Source organism: Abramis brama, assembly GCF_963993115.1.
Source record: "Abramis brama genome assembly, chromosome: 3".
NCBI lineage: Eukaryota > Metazoa > Chordata > Actinopteri > Cypriniformes > Leuciscidae > Abramis > Abramis brama.
The window spans coordinates 5,847,010-5,863,559 of NC_139965.1; the positions used below are offsets into that span (position 1 = coordinate 5,847,010).

General features: G+C 41.2%; 1 protein-coding gene across 2 annotated transcripts in view; it reads right to left on the minus strand.

The window, feature by feature from the left end:
- The window catches only part of LOC311079154 (uncharacterized protein), a 39,579-nt gene that overhangs the window by 13,964 nt on the left and 9,065 nt on the right, over nucleotides 1-16,550 (minus strand). For both annotated transcript variants that reach the window (XM_084108356.1, XM_084108357.1), the window contains exons 2-3: nucleotides 14,479-14,566; nucleotides 12,588-14,203 (exon numbers count right to left, since the gene is read on the minus strand). In XM_084108356.1, coding sequence (XP_083964482.1) covers nucleotides 12,588-14,203; nucleotides 14,479-14,566 — 1,704 coding nt within the window. The remainder of the gene's footprint in view (nucleotides 1-12,587; nucleotides 14,204-14,478; nucleotides 14,567-16,550) is intronic.

Sequence of the window (16,550 nt, forward strand, 5' to 3'; positions counted from 1 at the left end):
TTATAAAGACTCACAGTCAAAGGAAAAGGCTTGGGATGAAGTGCCAATGGTGAGTAATTTAAAAGTGTTTTTTTAAGTGTATTATAGCACACATTTAGTAGGCACAGCTATGGTCTGTATGATTTTGTTGAATTTTCGAGAAACTGTGCTGTTTGTTATTACACACATTAATGAATTATCTTTTAGATAGTTCAACAATGTAAATGAAAAATCTTTCTCCAAGAAACAACAAATTGATTAAATGTAAGCATTTATTTACAATTTGCACACAGTAAGCACACATAAATAAGAGAAGAGCAAGTCGCTGCTTGGGTTCAATGGACTGCCTGTAGTTTGTTGTTTGCCTTGTTAGTTGGCCTCCAATCAGGGAAAGAATGTGATCCATTTGCTCTGAATTCATCCTGAAGTAGTTTAGGTGCCGGTCAGTTATAGTGCACGGACACATACACAATTATATCTCACAATTATCCTTCTAGTTAATTTATAGCATCAAATAAACATTAGAAGAATTGTTGTTTCAACAACGGAAATTCAACCTTTTTTAAGTTTACTTAATATTAAGTTTATGAAAATTATTATTATTCGTATGCTATTCGTTTTATATAATTTGTTCTGCAGAAAAAAAACTAAAAAAAAACTATCCTGTTAATTCAGAATAGCAGAGATAGCCCATCCAATTTAATAATAATAATAATAATAATATAATCAAGTAGCCTAGCCTAGGCCCATTATATTTTGGTTTGCAGGCTAATAAAAGTTAATCAGAAAAACAAAAGGTAGTTTTTACATTTTTTTTAAAAAAATTACAAAAAGTAATTTTACCCGTTTCTGAATATTAATTAAAATATTGCACATAATAAATAGGCCTAATAAAAAAGCACAAACATGACCAATGTAATTAAAATTAAAATTTCATTATATCACAAACGTATGAAGAAATTGCATTGCTTTGAATAGGCTATCTCATGCACGGGTTCGGAGTTTACAATGTTGGAAGCTCAGGTACAGTAGGCTATATCAGCTCTGTTACAGTAGGCTATATCAGCTCCGTTACAGTAGGCTATATCCGCTCCGTTACAGTAGGCTATATCAGCTCCGTTTACACAGTAGGCTATATCAGCTCCGTTACAGTAGGCTATATCAGCTCCGTCACAGTAGGCTATATCAGCTCCGTTATAGTAGGCTATATTAGCTCTGTTACAGTAGGCTATATCAGCTCTGTTACAGTAGGCTATATCATCTCCGTTACAGTAGGCTATATCATCTCCGTTATAGTAGGCTATATCAGCTCTGTTACAGTAGGCTATATCATCTCCGTTACAGTAGGCCATATTAGCTCCGTTACAGTAGGCTATATCATCTCCGTTACAGTAGGCTATATCAGATCCGTTATAGTAGGCTATATTAGCTCCATTACAGTAGGCTATATCAGCTCTGTTACAGTAGGCTATATCATCTCCGTTACAGTAGGCTATATCATCTCCATTATAGTAGGCTATATTAGCTCCGTTACAGTAGGCTATATCAGCCCCGTTACAGTAGGCTATATTAGCTCCGTTACAGTAGGCTATATTAGCTCCGTTACAGTAGGCTATATCATCTCCGTTACAGTAGGCTATATCATCTCCATTATAGTAGGCTATATTAGCTCCGATACAGTAGGCTATATCAGCTCCGTTACAGTAGGCTATATCATCTCCGTTACAGTAGGCCATATTAGCTCCATTACAGTAGGCTATATCATCTCCGTTATAGTAGGCTATATTAGCTCCGTTACAGTAGGCTATATCATCTCCGTTATAGTAGGCTATATTAGCTCCGTTACAGTAGGCTATATTAGCTCCGTTACAGTAGGCTATATCAGCTCTGTTACAGTAGGCTATATCATTTCCGTTACAGTAGGCTATATCATCTCCGTTATAGTAGGCTATATTAGCTCTGTTACAGTAGGCTATATCATCTCTGTTACAGTTGGCTATATCAGCTCCGTTACAGTAGGCTATATCCGCTCCATTACACAGTAGGCTATATCAGCTCCGTTACAGTAGGCTATATCCGCTCCCTTACAGTAGGCTATATCAGCTCCGTTACAGTAGGCTATATCAGCTCCGTTACAGTAGGTTATATCAGCTCTGTTACAGTAGGCTATATCTGCTCCGTTACACAGTAGGCTATATCAGCTCCGTTACAGTAGGCTATATTAGCTCCGTTACAGTAGGCTATATCAGCTCCGTTACACAGTAGGCTATATCAGCTCCGTTACAGTAGGCTATATCATCTCCGTTACAGTAGGCTATATCAGCTCTGTTACAGTAGGCTATATCCGCTCCGTTACAGTAGGCTATATCATCTCCGTTATAGTAGGCTATATTAGCTCCGTTACAGTAGGCTATATCAGCTCCGTTACAATAGGCTATATTAGCTCCGTTACATTAGGATATATCCGCTCTGTTACACAGTAGGCTATATATATCATCTCCGTTACAGTAGGCTATATTAGCTCCATTACAGTAGGCTATATCAGCTCCGTTACAGTAGACTATATCAGCTCCGTTACAGTAGGCTATATCCGCTCCGTTAAAGTAGGCTATATCATCTCCGTTACAGTAGGCTATATTAGCTCCGTTACAGTAGGCTATATCCGCTCCATTACAGTAGGCTATATTAGCTCCGTTACAGTAGGCTATATCAGCTCCGTTACAGTAGGCTATATCAGCTCCATTACAGTAGGCTATATTAGCTCCGTTACAGTAGGCTATATCTGCTCCGTTACAGTAGGCTATATCAGCTCCGTTACAGTAGGCTATATCATCTCCGTTATAGTAGGCTATATTAGCTCCGTTACAGTAGGCTATATCTGCTCCGTTACAGTAGGCTATATCAGCTCCGTTACAGTAGGCTATATTAGCTCCGTTACAGTAGGCTATATTAGCTCCGTTACAGTAGGCTATGTTACAGTAGGCTATATCAGCTCCGTTACAGTAGGCTATATCAGCTCCGTTACAGTAGGCTATATCTGCTCCGTTACAGTAGGCTATATCATCTCCGTTATAGTAGGCCATATTAGCTCCGTTATAGTAGGCTATATATAGGGGGGTGGGGGATCAGGGGAAATCTGTTGATTGTCGATGTCGAGTGCCAAATAAGAGATGGACAAGAAAGGTCAAAGCCATCAGGTGCCCAATTTAGAAATGAGCGAAAGATAAAGGTATGCAACTATGTTTTCTCTGTATGATTACGGTATCCATGTCATGAATGAAGCGGCAATATGTGGGTATAACTCTTATTTGTTAGCCTTTTTGCTATGATTCTTGCTTTGCTTAACAATAATTCGGTTTTAACTCAAATACGAGATCTAATTTCACCATAATATTGTGCTTTGCAACAAAACTGTTACAAGTTCAGTTATTACACTGCAAAAAATGCTTTTCTTACTTAGTATTTTTGTCTTGTTTCCAGTCCAAATATCAAACATTTCTTAAATAGAGATTACTAAAGTAGAGATTACTAAAGTAGTGGGACGAAGGGGGTCTCGCCCATGGTGTAATTCAATGTAGAACCGCCACTGATTGTACAGCATATGATATTGGTGGAGGGTGGTGGGGGCCCACATCAATATTTTTTCAGGGGGCCTCGAATACTCTAGCTACGGCCCTGCTCAAAATTCTTAATTATTTAGTTGTCTCAATTCCTATAGTCTGTGGGCCAGTAAACATATACTAATCTCTGACTGAAACACCATGCTTACCTCATCTTGAATATATCATATAAGATTTTAACATTAAAATATCATAATCATCATCATCATAATTCAAATAATTCAACAATATATTCAAAACAATGTTAAAACATAACAATATATATATAACAAAAATATATACATTTTATAACATTTTCATGAATTTCTCAATGATATTCTCATGCAGGGTTTCTAAATAAGTGCTTATATTTTTGGCTCAAGGGACTTAACTTCAGTAGGTAGGCTAAGTAGCGCAATTTCATAAATATGAAATAACAAATAACTGATTTTGAATTTATAGTCAGTGCAGGTTTTTAAACCTGTCAAAAGCCTTTCCTTTCAGACACACTTGCTCTCTGCAGGGGTTTTCACACTGCATTGTCTAGAATGCACAGAAGAGGCAGCACGGTGGCTCTTCAGCCAGGTCCTTGTATACTTTCTTTCTTTTTGCAGGGTTTGATGGCCATTTACTCTAATCAAGGATGCTGAGGTCCTTGATGATCTCATTTTCGAAACACAAGCATTGCTCAAGATTGTTCACAAGGCTTTGTAAGAACTGTCCTGGATTGATAGACTTGAGCTTTGTATTTCTTTTCAAGGCTATAGATCGATACACCCCACTCTCTTTTGCTTTTAAAGCCTCACAATATTTCTCACCTGGACTCTCTTTAAATGAATGTATCACTCTGATTGTGCATTTCAGCAGATGCTCTGCTCTGAGGAGAGTTATAGAACGAGCCTGAAACTCCTGTGACAGGACACTTAGTTCATGGAGTTTGTCATACATGAGCCCAAGGTCACAAATAAATTCAGGACTTTGAACACGGTCCAATAAACCTCTGTACATTTGCTTCTCTGAGTTGGACCTCCTCTCAAGTGCTGTACAAGGGCTCCCAGTGATGTCCAAACAGCATGAACAGTCCGAAAGCTACTGGCCACCCAGCGTACATCCAAGACTCTGCCAATGCGAAGAAGTTGTGAGCCTACTTCAGCTGCTGCATCTTTGAGTTCACGCTCATTTTTGTTTGACATACTATACTGAGAATATAGCTTGTGCATAAAAGCTTTAAAGTGATTGACCGAGTTTACCTCATCAGTTGCATCTGACACAGCTAGTTCAAGTCTATGGTTCATACAGTGCCATGCAAAAAGCTTTGGGAATCTCAAGGTCAACCTGGTTGCTTCTCATGATTTTTTTCCTAACATGATGCTGGCGCCATCAGTCACAAATGCTACCCAGTTTTCAAGAAGCCATTATTCTGTAAAGCCAGCATTAGTTAAACAAGTGAGTAAACCCTCTACTATGCCATCTGCTCTCTGATTGTCCAGTTCATCAAGCTCAAGGAATATGAATTCAGGGTTTTCTTCTTCTTGGACTGATGCTTTAACTGAAACTGTCATGACAGCTTTGTGACTTAAAGAAGAGGCCTCGTCAATTAGGACAGCTAACTTACTCGATGATGCTATTATGCTACTGATGATTTTGCTCTGCATCTCATTGGCAACATGTTTAATTATTTGTGTTGCACTGTAACGTGAACGAAGTATTGAGCCCATCTTTATACCATTCAATTCCTGCAGCTCAATGAGGCTCTCGTGGTCAGAAAAGGGTCTGTTCTTTTTGGCCAAATGGTAGGCTGTTCGAAACACAGCTTCGGATTCCTTCATGTAGGACTCAAGTCATAGCCTCCACTGCATTCTCAATGACTGCTTCTTTCTGTTGTTCTCTCATCTTCACAACTTGATTGTGCGCCTTAAACAAAGCATGTTTCCTCACCTTATTTCTCAAGACTGACAGACTTGTCTCTCTACTTCCCTGGCCAGATGCTTGAATTTCAAAGTTCATCCATTCTTTAGAGAGAGATACACCTTGCTCCTTGAAAATCCCAATGGAGTTCACACTGCTACAGACCAGGCACCCTGTGAAGCATACACAATGTAACTACTGTATTCATATTTGTATGTGTGTAGTGTCCATTTCTCCCACATACATGCTGTCACATTCACCGTCTGTCATCGTCCTGTCTGCACTACAGTTCCCAGAATCCTCCTTGTTTCCACACCTGAACTCACTCCCTTCATTACCCGCCTGTTCGTCATCATCATCATCTGCATCACCTGTCTTGTGTTCATCTGTCTGTGTATTTAAGTTCCTTCTGTTCACTCATCACTTGTCGGTCAATGTTGAATGTTAGGTTTTCATTGTTCTGAGCACACGCTCCCTTTTGTTTGTATTTGCTTAATATTGAGAATTAAAACCTTGGAATTCATAATCTTCGTGTTCGTCTCCTACTTCATCCACCCAGAAGCCTGACAGATTGACCGACCAAAAAGATGAGCTGGGAGCTCGCTGGACAGATCGCGGCTTTGGCTCGGGATAGCCGCGATCTGTTCCAATTCACCTGGGGGTTTGTTCCTCTTGCTGCCTCCTGCTCGCTGGATGACGAGACGATCAAGGCGTGTTACCGGCTTGGGGCCAAGGAGGTCGACCCGAGGGAGCTTCCAGATCTCTCCGGTCAGGACTGGAGAGAGGCACTCTCCTGTTGTCTGGAGAGCTTCCTCCCGTGGCACGCCATGTCACCGTCTGCACTTCACGCCAGTCCAGCCGAGCCCGCACTTCACGCCAGTCCAGCCGAGCCTGCACTTCACGCCAGATCTGCCGAGACCAAGGCAGTAAGCGTCGTGCCCGCCGCGCCTGTGACTGACAGCGATCTTCCTCCTCTCATCGGCCTGCCAGAGCCCTCTTCGCCGCTGGTCCCGTCCAGCACAGAGCCCTCTTCACCGCTGGTCCCGTCCAGCCCAGAGCCTTCGCCGCTGGTCCCGTCCAGCCCAGAGCCCTCTTCACCGCTGGTCCCGTCCAGCCCAGAGCCTTCACCGCTGGTCCCGTCCAGCCCAGAGCCCTCTTCACCGCTGGTCCCGTCCAGCCCAGAGCCCTCTTCACCGCTGGTCCCGTCCAGCCCAGAGCCCTCTTCACAGCTGGTCCCGTCCAGCTCAGAGCCCTCTTCACTGCTGGTCCCGTCCAGCACAGAGCCCTCTTCGCCGCTGGTCCAGTCCAGCACAGAGCCCTCTTCGCCGCTGGTTTCGCCCAGCTCAGAGCCCTCTTCGCCGCTGGTTTCGCCCAGCTCAGAGCCCTCTTCGCCGCTGGTCCTGCCCAGCTCAGAGCCCTCTTCGCCGCTGGTCCTGCCCAGCTCAGAGCCCTCTTCGCCGCTGGTCCCGCCCAGCTCAGAGCCCTCTTCGCCGCTGGTTCCGCCCAGCTCAGAGCCCTCTTCGCCGCTGGTCCTGCCCAGCTCAGAGACTTCTTCGCCGCTGGTCCTGCCCAGCTCAGAGCCCTCTTCGCCGCTGGTCCTGCCCAGCTCAGAGCCTTCTTCGCCGCTGGTCCTGCCCAGCTCAGAGCCTTCTTCGCCGCTGGTCCTGCCCAGCTCAGAGCCTTCTTCGCCGCTGGTCCTGTCCAGCTCAGAGCCTTCTTCGCCGCTGGTCCTGTCCAGCTCAGAGCCCTCCTCATCGCTGGATCTGCCCAGCACAAAGCCCTCATCGCTGGATCTGCCCAGCACAAAGTCCTCATCGCTGGATCTGCCCAGCACAAAGCCCTCATCGCTGGATCTGCCCAGCACAAAGCCCTCATCGCTGGATCTGCCCAGCACAAAGCCCTCATCGTTGGATCTGCCCAGTACCGAGCCCTCGTCGCTGGATCTGCCCAGCACCGAGCCCTCTTCGCTGGATCTGCCCAGCACCGGGCCCTCTTCGCTGGATCTGCCCAGCACCGAGCCCTCGTCGCTGGATCTGCCCAGCACCGAGCCCTCGTCGCTGCCCAGCACCGAACCCTCTCTGGTACCCGGGACTTTTCCCAAGTATTTTTTGGGGGGGGGCCATAGGGCTCCGTCCTGGCCACTCGAGGGGCCATGGCCACCTGAGGGGTCCTCACCACCATGGCCACCGGAAGGGTCTTCACCGCCGTGGCCACCTGAAGGGTCTTCTCCGCCATGGCCACCTGAAGGGTCTTCTCCGCCATGGCCACCTGAAGGGTCTTCTCCGCCATGGCCACCTGAAGGGTCTTCTCCGTCATGGCCACCTGAAGGGTCTTCACCGCCGTGGCCACCTGAAGGGTCTTCTCCGCCATGGCCACCTGAAGGGTCTTCTCCGCCATGGCCACCTGAAGGGTCTTCACCGCCGTGGCCACCTGAAGGGTCTTCTCCGCCTTGGCCACCCGAAGGGTCCGGACCGCCATGGCCACCTGAAGGGTCCTCACTGCCGTGGTCGCCTGAGGGGACATCACCGCCCTGGCCACCCGAAGGGTCCTCTCCGCCGTGGCCACCCGAAGGGTCCTCACCGCCGTGGCCGCCCGAGGGGTCGTCTCCGTCCTGACCACACCCACAGTCTGCTCCGCCCTGGAGGCTTCCTGCCTTGTCTCCCTTGCCTTGTCTTCCCCGTCAGCCTCCAGGGCGCCCACCCTCCCACCCCTTTGGTCTTTCTACGGCGCGAGGACGCGCCTACCGGGAGGGGGGAGTAATGTCACATTCACCGTCTGTCATCGTCCTGTCTGCACTACAGTTCCCAGAATCCTCCTTGTTTCCACACCTGAACTCACTCCCTTCATTACCCGCCTGTTCGTCATCATCATCATCTGCATCACCTGTCTTGTGTTCATCTGTCTGTGTATTTAAGTTCCTTCTGTTCACTCATCACTTGTCGGTCAATGTTGAATGTTAGGTTTTCATTGTTCTGAGCACACGCTCCCTTTTGTTTGTATTTGCTTAATATTGAGAATTAAAACCTTGGAATTCATAATCTTCGTGTTCGTCTCCTACTTCATCCACCCAGAAGCCTGACACATGCAAGCACACAATTGTATATTTCTCTGTGTTCACTGTATTAGAAGCTGTCAAAACTAACAATCTACCTAAACTTAAATCTTACCCAATTTTTTGTTTTTGTATCCTAACCAAGGGCAGTCATTATTGGTATCTACATACAATTACTATAACATGATCATTACTAAATCGAGCTCATTGCCATGATAATTTCAAACAGCAGAGGTAGCTGTAAAAATGATGAAAGCATTCAAGTAATGCATATTATACTGAAAGCAGGTGCTCTTGTGGTGTGGGATGCATTTTCTTGGGCCAGACACACATTTAAAAAAAATAACATCTTAAGTGTTCAACTTCATCTTTCACTCTTAATGAAAATCCCCCTTCCACCAACAAGTGGTCACAAAATGGTTTAATTGTGTCACAAACTGTGACAATAGCATGCTTTTACATTCAGCAGTGGCATAACTGGGGTCCCTAAACATTTAACAGTCAGTTGCACGCAATGTGAAGAATTCTGAATTGGCATATTTTTGAGTCAACCAGAGTTTACAAACAACGCGAAATCAAAATTTATTTGACACTGAATTATCAATTCAAGAGATTTGTTCAAAAACACTGAATCATTTAGTAATCAAACAAGTGACGTTTTTTATGATTGAGTCATTGAATCATTCATTAAAATGTAAAATGTTCAAATTGAATTTAAAGGATAATTCCGGTATTTAGCACTTTGAGTCTCTTTTCTGGTTTGTTTTGGATGAACTAGAGTGGTGGACACAGAAATGTTGACAATGGGTCCTGTCTCGACTTTTTGACTCGTTTATAATCGCCTTTGACCGCTTCAAAGTGGCTGTCTACGGGCATGCACAAACATGTCCTTAAAACAACCCTTAACGTTCGTTTTCAAAACGGTGCAACTCACCGAGTGGTTAGTGGTGTTCGTTGATGTTCCAAAACAAGTAGCGTAGCGAAATACAGTTTATGTCGTGTTTTATTTGGCGTTTTGTAAAATCCCATTGATTTCTGTTGGAGGACTCATTGCTCGTTGATATTACTGCGCTTCAGACTCAAATATCGAGCGGAAGTTTATACGCGGTTGTGAGGTATCTGAAAAAATATTTCAGCAAATAACACGGATTGAAATCCTACATTGCGCCGATATATTTGTTTTTGATCATCAATGAACACCACTAACCACTCGGTCGTGATTATCAACTTATGCAGAATTGTGCAGCTACTCCAACTGACTGTGTCTCCTATGACACGCACTGTTTTACACAGTGGTGGGCAAATGGTCATTTCGAGCCCTGACTAATGTTAGGCTATTAACAAAATGTACAAGGTCCTACTATTAAAAAATGCTCACCTTGGTTGACGTCTTCATTCGAAGTTGAAGTTGTAGTTGAAAAGGCAGCATCTCTGTCACTGTCGGAATCATCTCTGACTGGGGTGGGGAACGGAGCGGGCGCGGGCGTGGGCGCTGTCGCTTGGCTATCGTTAGCTGAGCTGCTGGCTAACAGCACCGATGTAGCATTGTTGCGAGGTCGTTTGTTCTGAAAACAAATTTTTGTTTGTGTAGTTCGCTTCATCTTTCTAATTAATTCTTTAATTAAATATTCTAAAGGCCATATTTAAAAATTGCATTGAGCATTGCCAAAATTCCAGGCAGCGAATCAGGCAGTGATTGACAGTGCTCTGATCTAATCTGGTGTTGGGCATTGTCAGATTGACGGTACCGCCTAGCCCAATAGCGCGCGTGGGGGTGGGGGAATCAAGGGATCACTGCATCACTGTGACTCTTTACTGGGTGTTTTTTATTCACATGAGATTGGATTAGCTAACGTTACTAAATGATGCGTATCAGAGGGGATTTAGAAGTAGGCCTACGCAATGCCTACTGAAAAAGAAGTGTGTATACGCCGTATACCTGCGTATACCCTGCACTACACCACTGGGCAATAGGCAGGTTTTTTGTGTTAATTAGTGTTGCTTTCGTCAACGAAAATTATGACTAAATATCGTCGTCAACGAACCTTTATCACGTGACGAAAACGAGACGAGACGCAACGTAAATGCTGGTCATGTGACGATAACTATAATTATATACATAATGCAATATTGTTGACGAATAAAAACGAGACTAAATGTGTTTCACAAAATAAAAACTACGCTAAAATGTCTCTTCATTTTCATTGACCAAAACGAGACGAGACGAAATTTTATGACGTTATTTCGTCTCGTTTAGTGGCATTATTATTATTTTGCAGTATTTCTGTTTCCCGTGGCTCACTTCAGGGGCTGCATCAGGTTGCACTGTGCAGACGTGAACGACAGTTAGCATGAACGACAACAAACAAAGTTAAGTCTGACGCCTGTTTCACACACACTCCGTGTGCTGTGTGTATGCGGTGCAGGAGCAGCACGCGCTATAGTGCTTTCACATGTGCTGCGTTTGCAGTGCGTAACTGAGCCACGGCTTTACCACAAACACATTCTCACTATTTTTATTTCAAATCCAGAAGTTATCAGCTACTTTTATTTAAAAAAAAAAAAAAAAAAGAAGTTTTGTCAGCATTGCTGTTGCTCTTTGTACACATATTCTCTTTAATAGATGTAATTCACTTTTAAGCACAATTTAAACAACGTATTATTCAATGCACTACTTCTATATAGATTCATAAGCAAGTGGTAAAATATTTAGCCATGTAGTTATATTAAAATCACAAACATTTTAAATTAAAACTTAAAATTTACAAAAACGGCCAACTCTCATGCCTTTTCTTTTGCATTTAAATTTTAATCCAATAAATCTTGGATGTCACAAAGAACTTGTTTTTCAACCTCCACGAATGAGACGAGTGTTACTTTTCTGTTCACTATTTTTGCTATTTTTCCATAGTGGTACACTATATTGACTGGGTTAAATAGAATTGCATTACTTAAAAGACACTAAAATACAATTTTCATTGACTAAAACTAGACTAAATGTCATCAAGTTTTCGTCGACTAAAACTCGACGAAAATAGTCATGGATAATTCTGACTAAAATAAGACTAAAATGCTCAGACTTTTAGTCGACTGAAACTTGACTAGACTAAAAAGAATATGAACGTGACTAAAACTAATAAAAAATAAAATGACAGCTTGACACAAAGACTAGACTAAAACTAAAATTAAAACAGGCCGCCAAAAACAACACTAGTGTTCATTTCTATTGCATTACGATTGAAAGCAGTATCAATAATGTCAAAAATATGAATGTATTCATTCTGCCATCACATCTGAGTGGAAACGCTTTTTTGTTTCAAAAAATTAATAATACAATAATAATTGTGTTTATTCTTGTTAGAAGATTTTTTTTTTTACTGATTATGAACACAAATTAATCAAGACAAACCAAATTAATTGTAGGCTAATTGTATTAATTATACCATTGATGAAAACAAGCTGATTCCAAGGTATTTTAGGTCTACAATTCTAACATAATTTTTGATGAAAAATCGAAAGTAAGGTTAATGTAAGCAGCTTCTTGCAATAATCTCCTAAATGCGTAATAAAACCTAAGTGCAAACATTACCGCTTTAATGACTGTCCTTTATTTTTCAGTGCATTTGTTTGACAATATATGACTATTACTGTTCAGGGGTGTTCAGGGATCTGAATATTGGATATGGGGCGCTGGCCCAAAAAAGGTTGAGAACCACTGTCTTAGATGCTGATTCCAGATGCGTTCTGAAACTGTAGACTACTGACAGCAAACAAAGCCAAGTATTTGAATGTTTGAGCAGAAAGCTGATGCAATAGCAACCAGTCAGCTGTGCTAAATGGATAACGGTAAAGAAAGACTAAACATAACAGTGCCAACTTAAATTGTTATAATATATATATAAAAGTAATTTTCAATATATTCATTATTTTCATATATTCAATCATTTCATCATCAAACTCAACAGACCCTCTTTTTATTTTCTGTAATGAAACAACATCTGTTCTGCTTTTTCATCTTGTATTTTCATATTTGTTGTATTATTTTTTACCTGTGAAACGATCCATTAAACCCCACACATGATCTAAAGCCCGCTTGTTTTTCCTTTCTTCTCCAGCTTTCTTCAGATCCTCCAGCTTCTTCATCCATTCATCTTTTTCCTCCTCCTTCAGTCTGGGAATCAGGAAATCCAGATGTCGAAGAGTGAAAGCGCTGTCTGCTTTTAATGCGATCTTACACAGACTCATGATGGCCATATAAGCTTCATACAACAGTTTGGACTTTTCTTCTTTATTCTTCTCCAGATCGATCTTCAGTTGTTCTTCTATTTTATTCTTAGACTCTTCAATTTCTTTCTTACAAATTTCATATTTTTCTTTATCAAAGTCAGCTTCATTCTGGTCACCAGTGTGTTCATACTCCTGTTTGAGCTCAGCAAATGTCATAATGACTTCTTTTGTCTTCGTCACATATTTTTTGTCCTCTTTGACATGTTTGCTGTGATGACACTTTCCTGAACACACAGTGCAGTGATTGTTTCTCATGACTGAACACTCTGAGAGATTACTGGAAGAGACCCACCAGCACTTCTCATGACAGTTTTCCTCACAGTCGGAGCAGCAGGTTGCCTTACTGTTCCACAACCATTCATTTACAATGGGGACTTTTTCTTTGAAAACTCTCTTGACTGTAAACTCTAAGTTTTCACATTTCTCAATCTTGTCTCTGTTCTGTCTGAGGGCTTCCTGAATCTGAGTCAATTCATTAATTTTTGACTTCTCATCTATTCGGTCCTTCAGATTAGAGACACAGGCCTCAAGTCGTCCTCGCTCTTTCAGAACATGTAAAGTCATCTCAACACTTTTTCTGTTCTTTTCTTCCAGGAGTTTGAAGAACCGATTTATGCTTCTCTTTCCCATTCCCCAGGCTGATCTGTAGGTATGATCATACTGCTTGTCTCTTTTCTGTTTCTGTCGGTTGTTGAATAAGAAGTGAACAGGTTTATTGTCTTCGTCTCTTCTGCAGGGTATTTCTGCTGTGTTAATGGCATTGAGAGCATCTTTTGGAGGTCCTCCAGCTGAATGTGTGAGTAGAAACACTATGTTGTTCTCCATATCTCTACCAAACAGAGACAGAACTGAGTGAAATATGTAAAGCTCTTTTCCAGAGAGACGATTCTGAGACGCCTTCATCACAAAACACACTGCATCAATATAATGAATCCCATCATCCTCATCTGAAAATAATCTGGTCAGATACTCAGCAATCTCTCTGTCTTTCTCGTCTCCTTCAGTGTCTCCGTATCCTGGAGTGTTAATGATGGTCAGAGATGTTGGGTTTTCTTCAGCAAACGCCTCATAAACAGTGATCTCAGACGTCTGGGATTGTGACTGATCTTGATGTTCATCTTCTTCTGTGATTTGATAAAACTCTTGATCCTCAAACTTCACTCCCAGTAAGTAGTTGATCATGGTGTTGATCATGGTGGTTTTCCCAGAGCCGGTTTCTCCCACCATCAGTATGACTTTGTTCTGCTTGTTTCTGTCTCTTCTTCCATATGTCCACTGTCTGACCTTTCTGTCAGTCCCATCAAAACATTTTCTTTCTGTGTTCAGACGATAAAGTGCTGGAGGACCTGGATTCAATAGTGTGGCATCATGACGTGATCTACAAAAGAGAGAATTGATTTAGCATCAACATATTATTTAAATCAGCTATTTATCAGTATAATGCCTGGTTTGCAGTGACAGGATGACAGATGTTTATAACTAATATGGGGGTGTTTTTTTCTTCTTCTTCGAGTCTGAGCGATTCTTGAAGCCACACTACTTCAGTATACTTTTCTCTTTTACTTTTTAAGTTTGGACCAATCTTTTTTCAAATGTATGAAATTAACATGGTAAGAATGAAAACTGTTATGCTACATGTATTATGACACTTACCTGTTGAAATGTACATGTTGCTCTTTGGTCTGGTCAGACTCTGTGCTTCTCTTCTTTTGGTATTTGTTCGGCATAGTAGCAGATGAATCTGTAAGATATACTCCATTTTTTAATGCGTGCTTCAAAATAAAGGAAATATGACTTAAACAAACTGGTAACCCTCAGTATTAATCTTCAGTCTGTAAATTGTGTTGTGCTCCAGACATGAATGAATCCTCAGATCATGTGGTTGTTGAGATTCTGCGTGTTTTCTAAGGTCTTCTCCACATTCTTTCCACCAATCCAGTTCATCGCAAACTCGATTCTACAGTGCTGATTTCCTGCACAATGCGAGGCTACAACAAATGCTAACCCCTAAACCTACCCTACTCCTGACCCTACCCTTAACCAGTGAAATAGACTGCATGGATGTTAATAAGACGTTGTGCGATATATATATATATATATATATATATATATATATATATATATATTATTATTATTATTATTATTATTATTATTATTATTTATATATATATATATATATATATATATATATATATATTTCTTTTTTCTTTTTTTTTTGATCAAGGACAATGCACAAAAAACTTTAGTCTAAAAAAGAAGAGATGTTATGTGCCAGGTTATAGCAGAATATGCTAATTTCCACCCGCAGTCCCTGGACAGGTTGATGTTATACTTACAAAACTTCATAAAATATACACAGAATAATACATAATACAAGCATTCAGAAGCAACTTCACTCACATCATAAAAACACTCTCCACTTCAGGAATCTATCACTCATTCACTCACAGTTTACATTGTTCATGTCACAGTCATTCAGTGCGTACAGGTTTGCTTTGATAATAACCACTGTTTGGTCAGGCGTGTAAAAGTACTATAGTTTGTGCATGAAATAATTTCATTTGGAAGAGTATTCCAAAGGCTCGCTGCTTCCTAAGAGAACGATTGTTGACCATATGTGGTTCTGTGTCTTGGAACGCTGCACTCTCCTCTGACTGTCGACCGTGTGACTCAAGAAATTCTCTCCGAATTTAGTGTGACAAATTTTCTCAAAGGGGGAGCAGCGATGTTATGGATAATTTCAAATAGAGCAGACATTTGATTATATTTAATGAGGTTTTCAAAACTCAAAATGTTATATTTACTTTATACTTTACAGTGATGGTACTGGCGAGGCTTTTTATCATGAATTTTTATGGCCCTTTTATATAATGATTCAAGTAATTTTAACGATGTTTTACACGCCTGAGACTAACTAGACATGCAATACAGAAGATGTGGAACAATCATAGTATTGAGGTATGTATTTGAGGCTTCCGTAGTTAATGAATTTCTAACATTTTTATAGTTCATCAAATTAAATTTCAATTTATTACCAAGTTTTTTTTTTATGTGACTTTTAAAACCAAGGTTCGAATCAAGTATTAGACCTAAATATTTTGCTTCATTTACATTTTTTATTATTTGTCCATTTACTTGAATTTCTTGAGTTTGTTGTAATTTACGTTTATTTGAAAAAACAACAACACTGAGACAGTTTTAGCAACGTTTAAGGTCAGGCAGGATGTCTGCAACCATTCTGCAACTTTTTGCATCTCTTTTGATAATTTGTCAGCAACCTCCAGCTCGTTTTCCCCAAAAGTGAAGATCACCGTATCATCAGCGTACATGATTACGTCAATGTCAGAACACACTCTAGGGAGGTAGAAGACAACATAACATAACATAAGATCATGACAGCCCTGTTCACAAGATTTTTTCTCCAGGATGTCTGCCCACTTTGTTTGTTTTAAATCTTTTTCAACCAGTTGTAAATCTTTATTTGGAATGAATGTGATAGACATTTTAATATTCATTGGATTTTCGTTCTTACACCTAGTTTTTTTTAATCAATTTTCTAGCTACTAAGGTTAAATTGTGATCAGACATACCCATGATTAAATTGTAAGTTTTAATTATTCTCTCGGGTTTATTTGTCAATATTAAATCTATTAAAGTTTGAGAAGATCTTGTTATACGAGTTGGTTTACTTAATAGTTGTGTCATTTGGAAAGGTTTTATTTCTT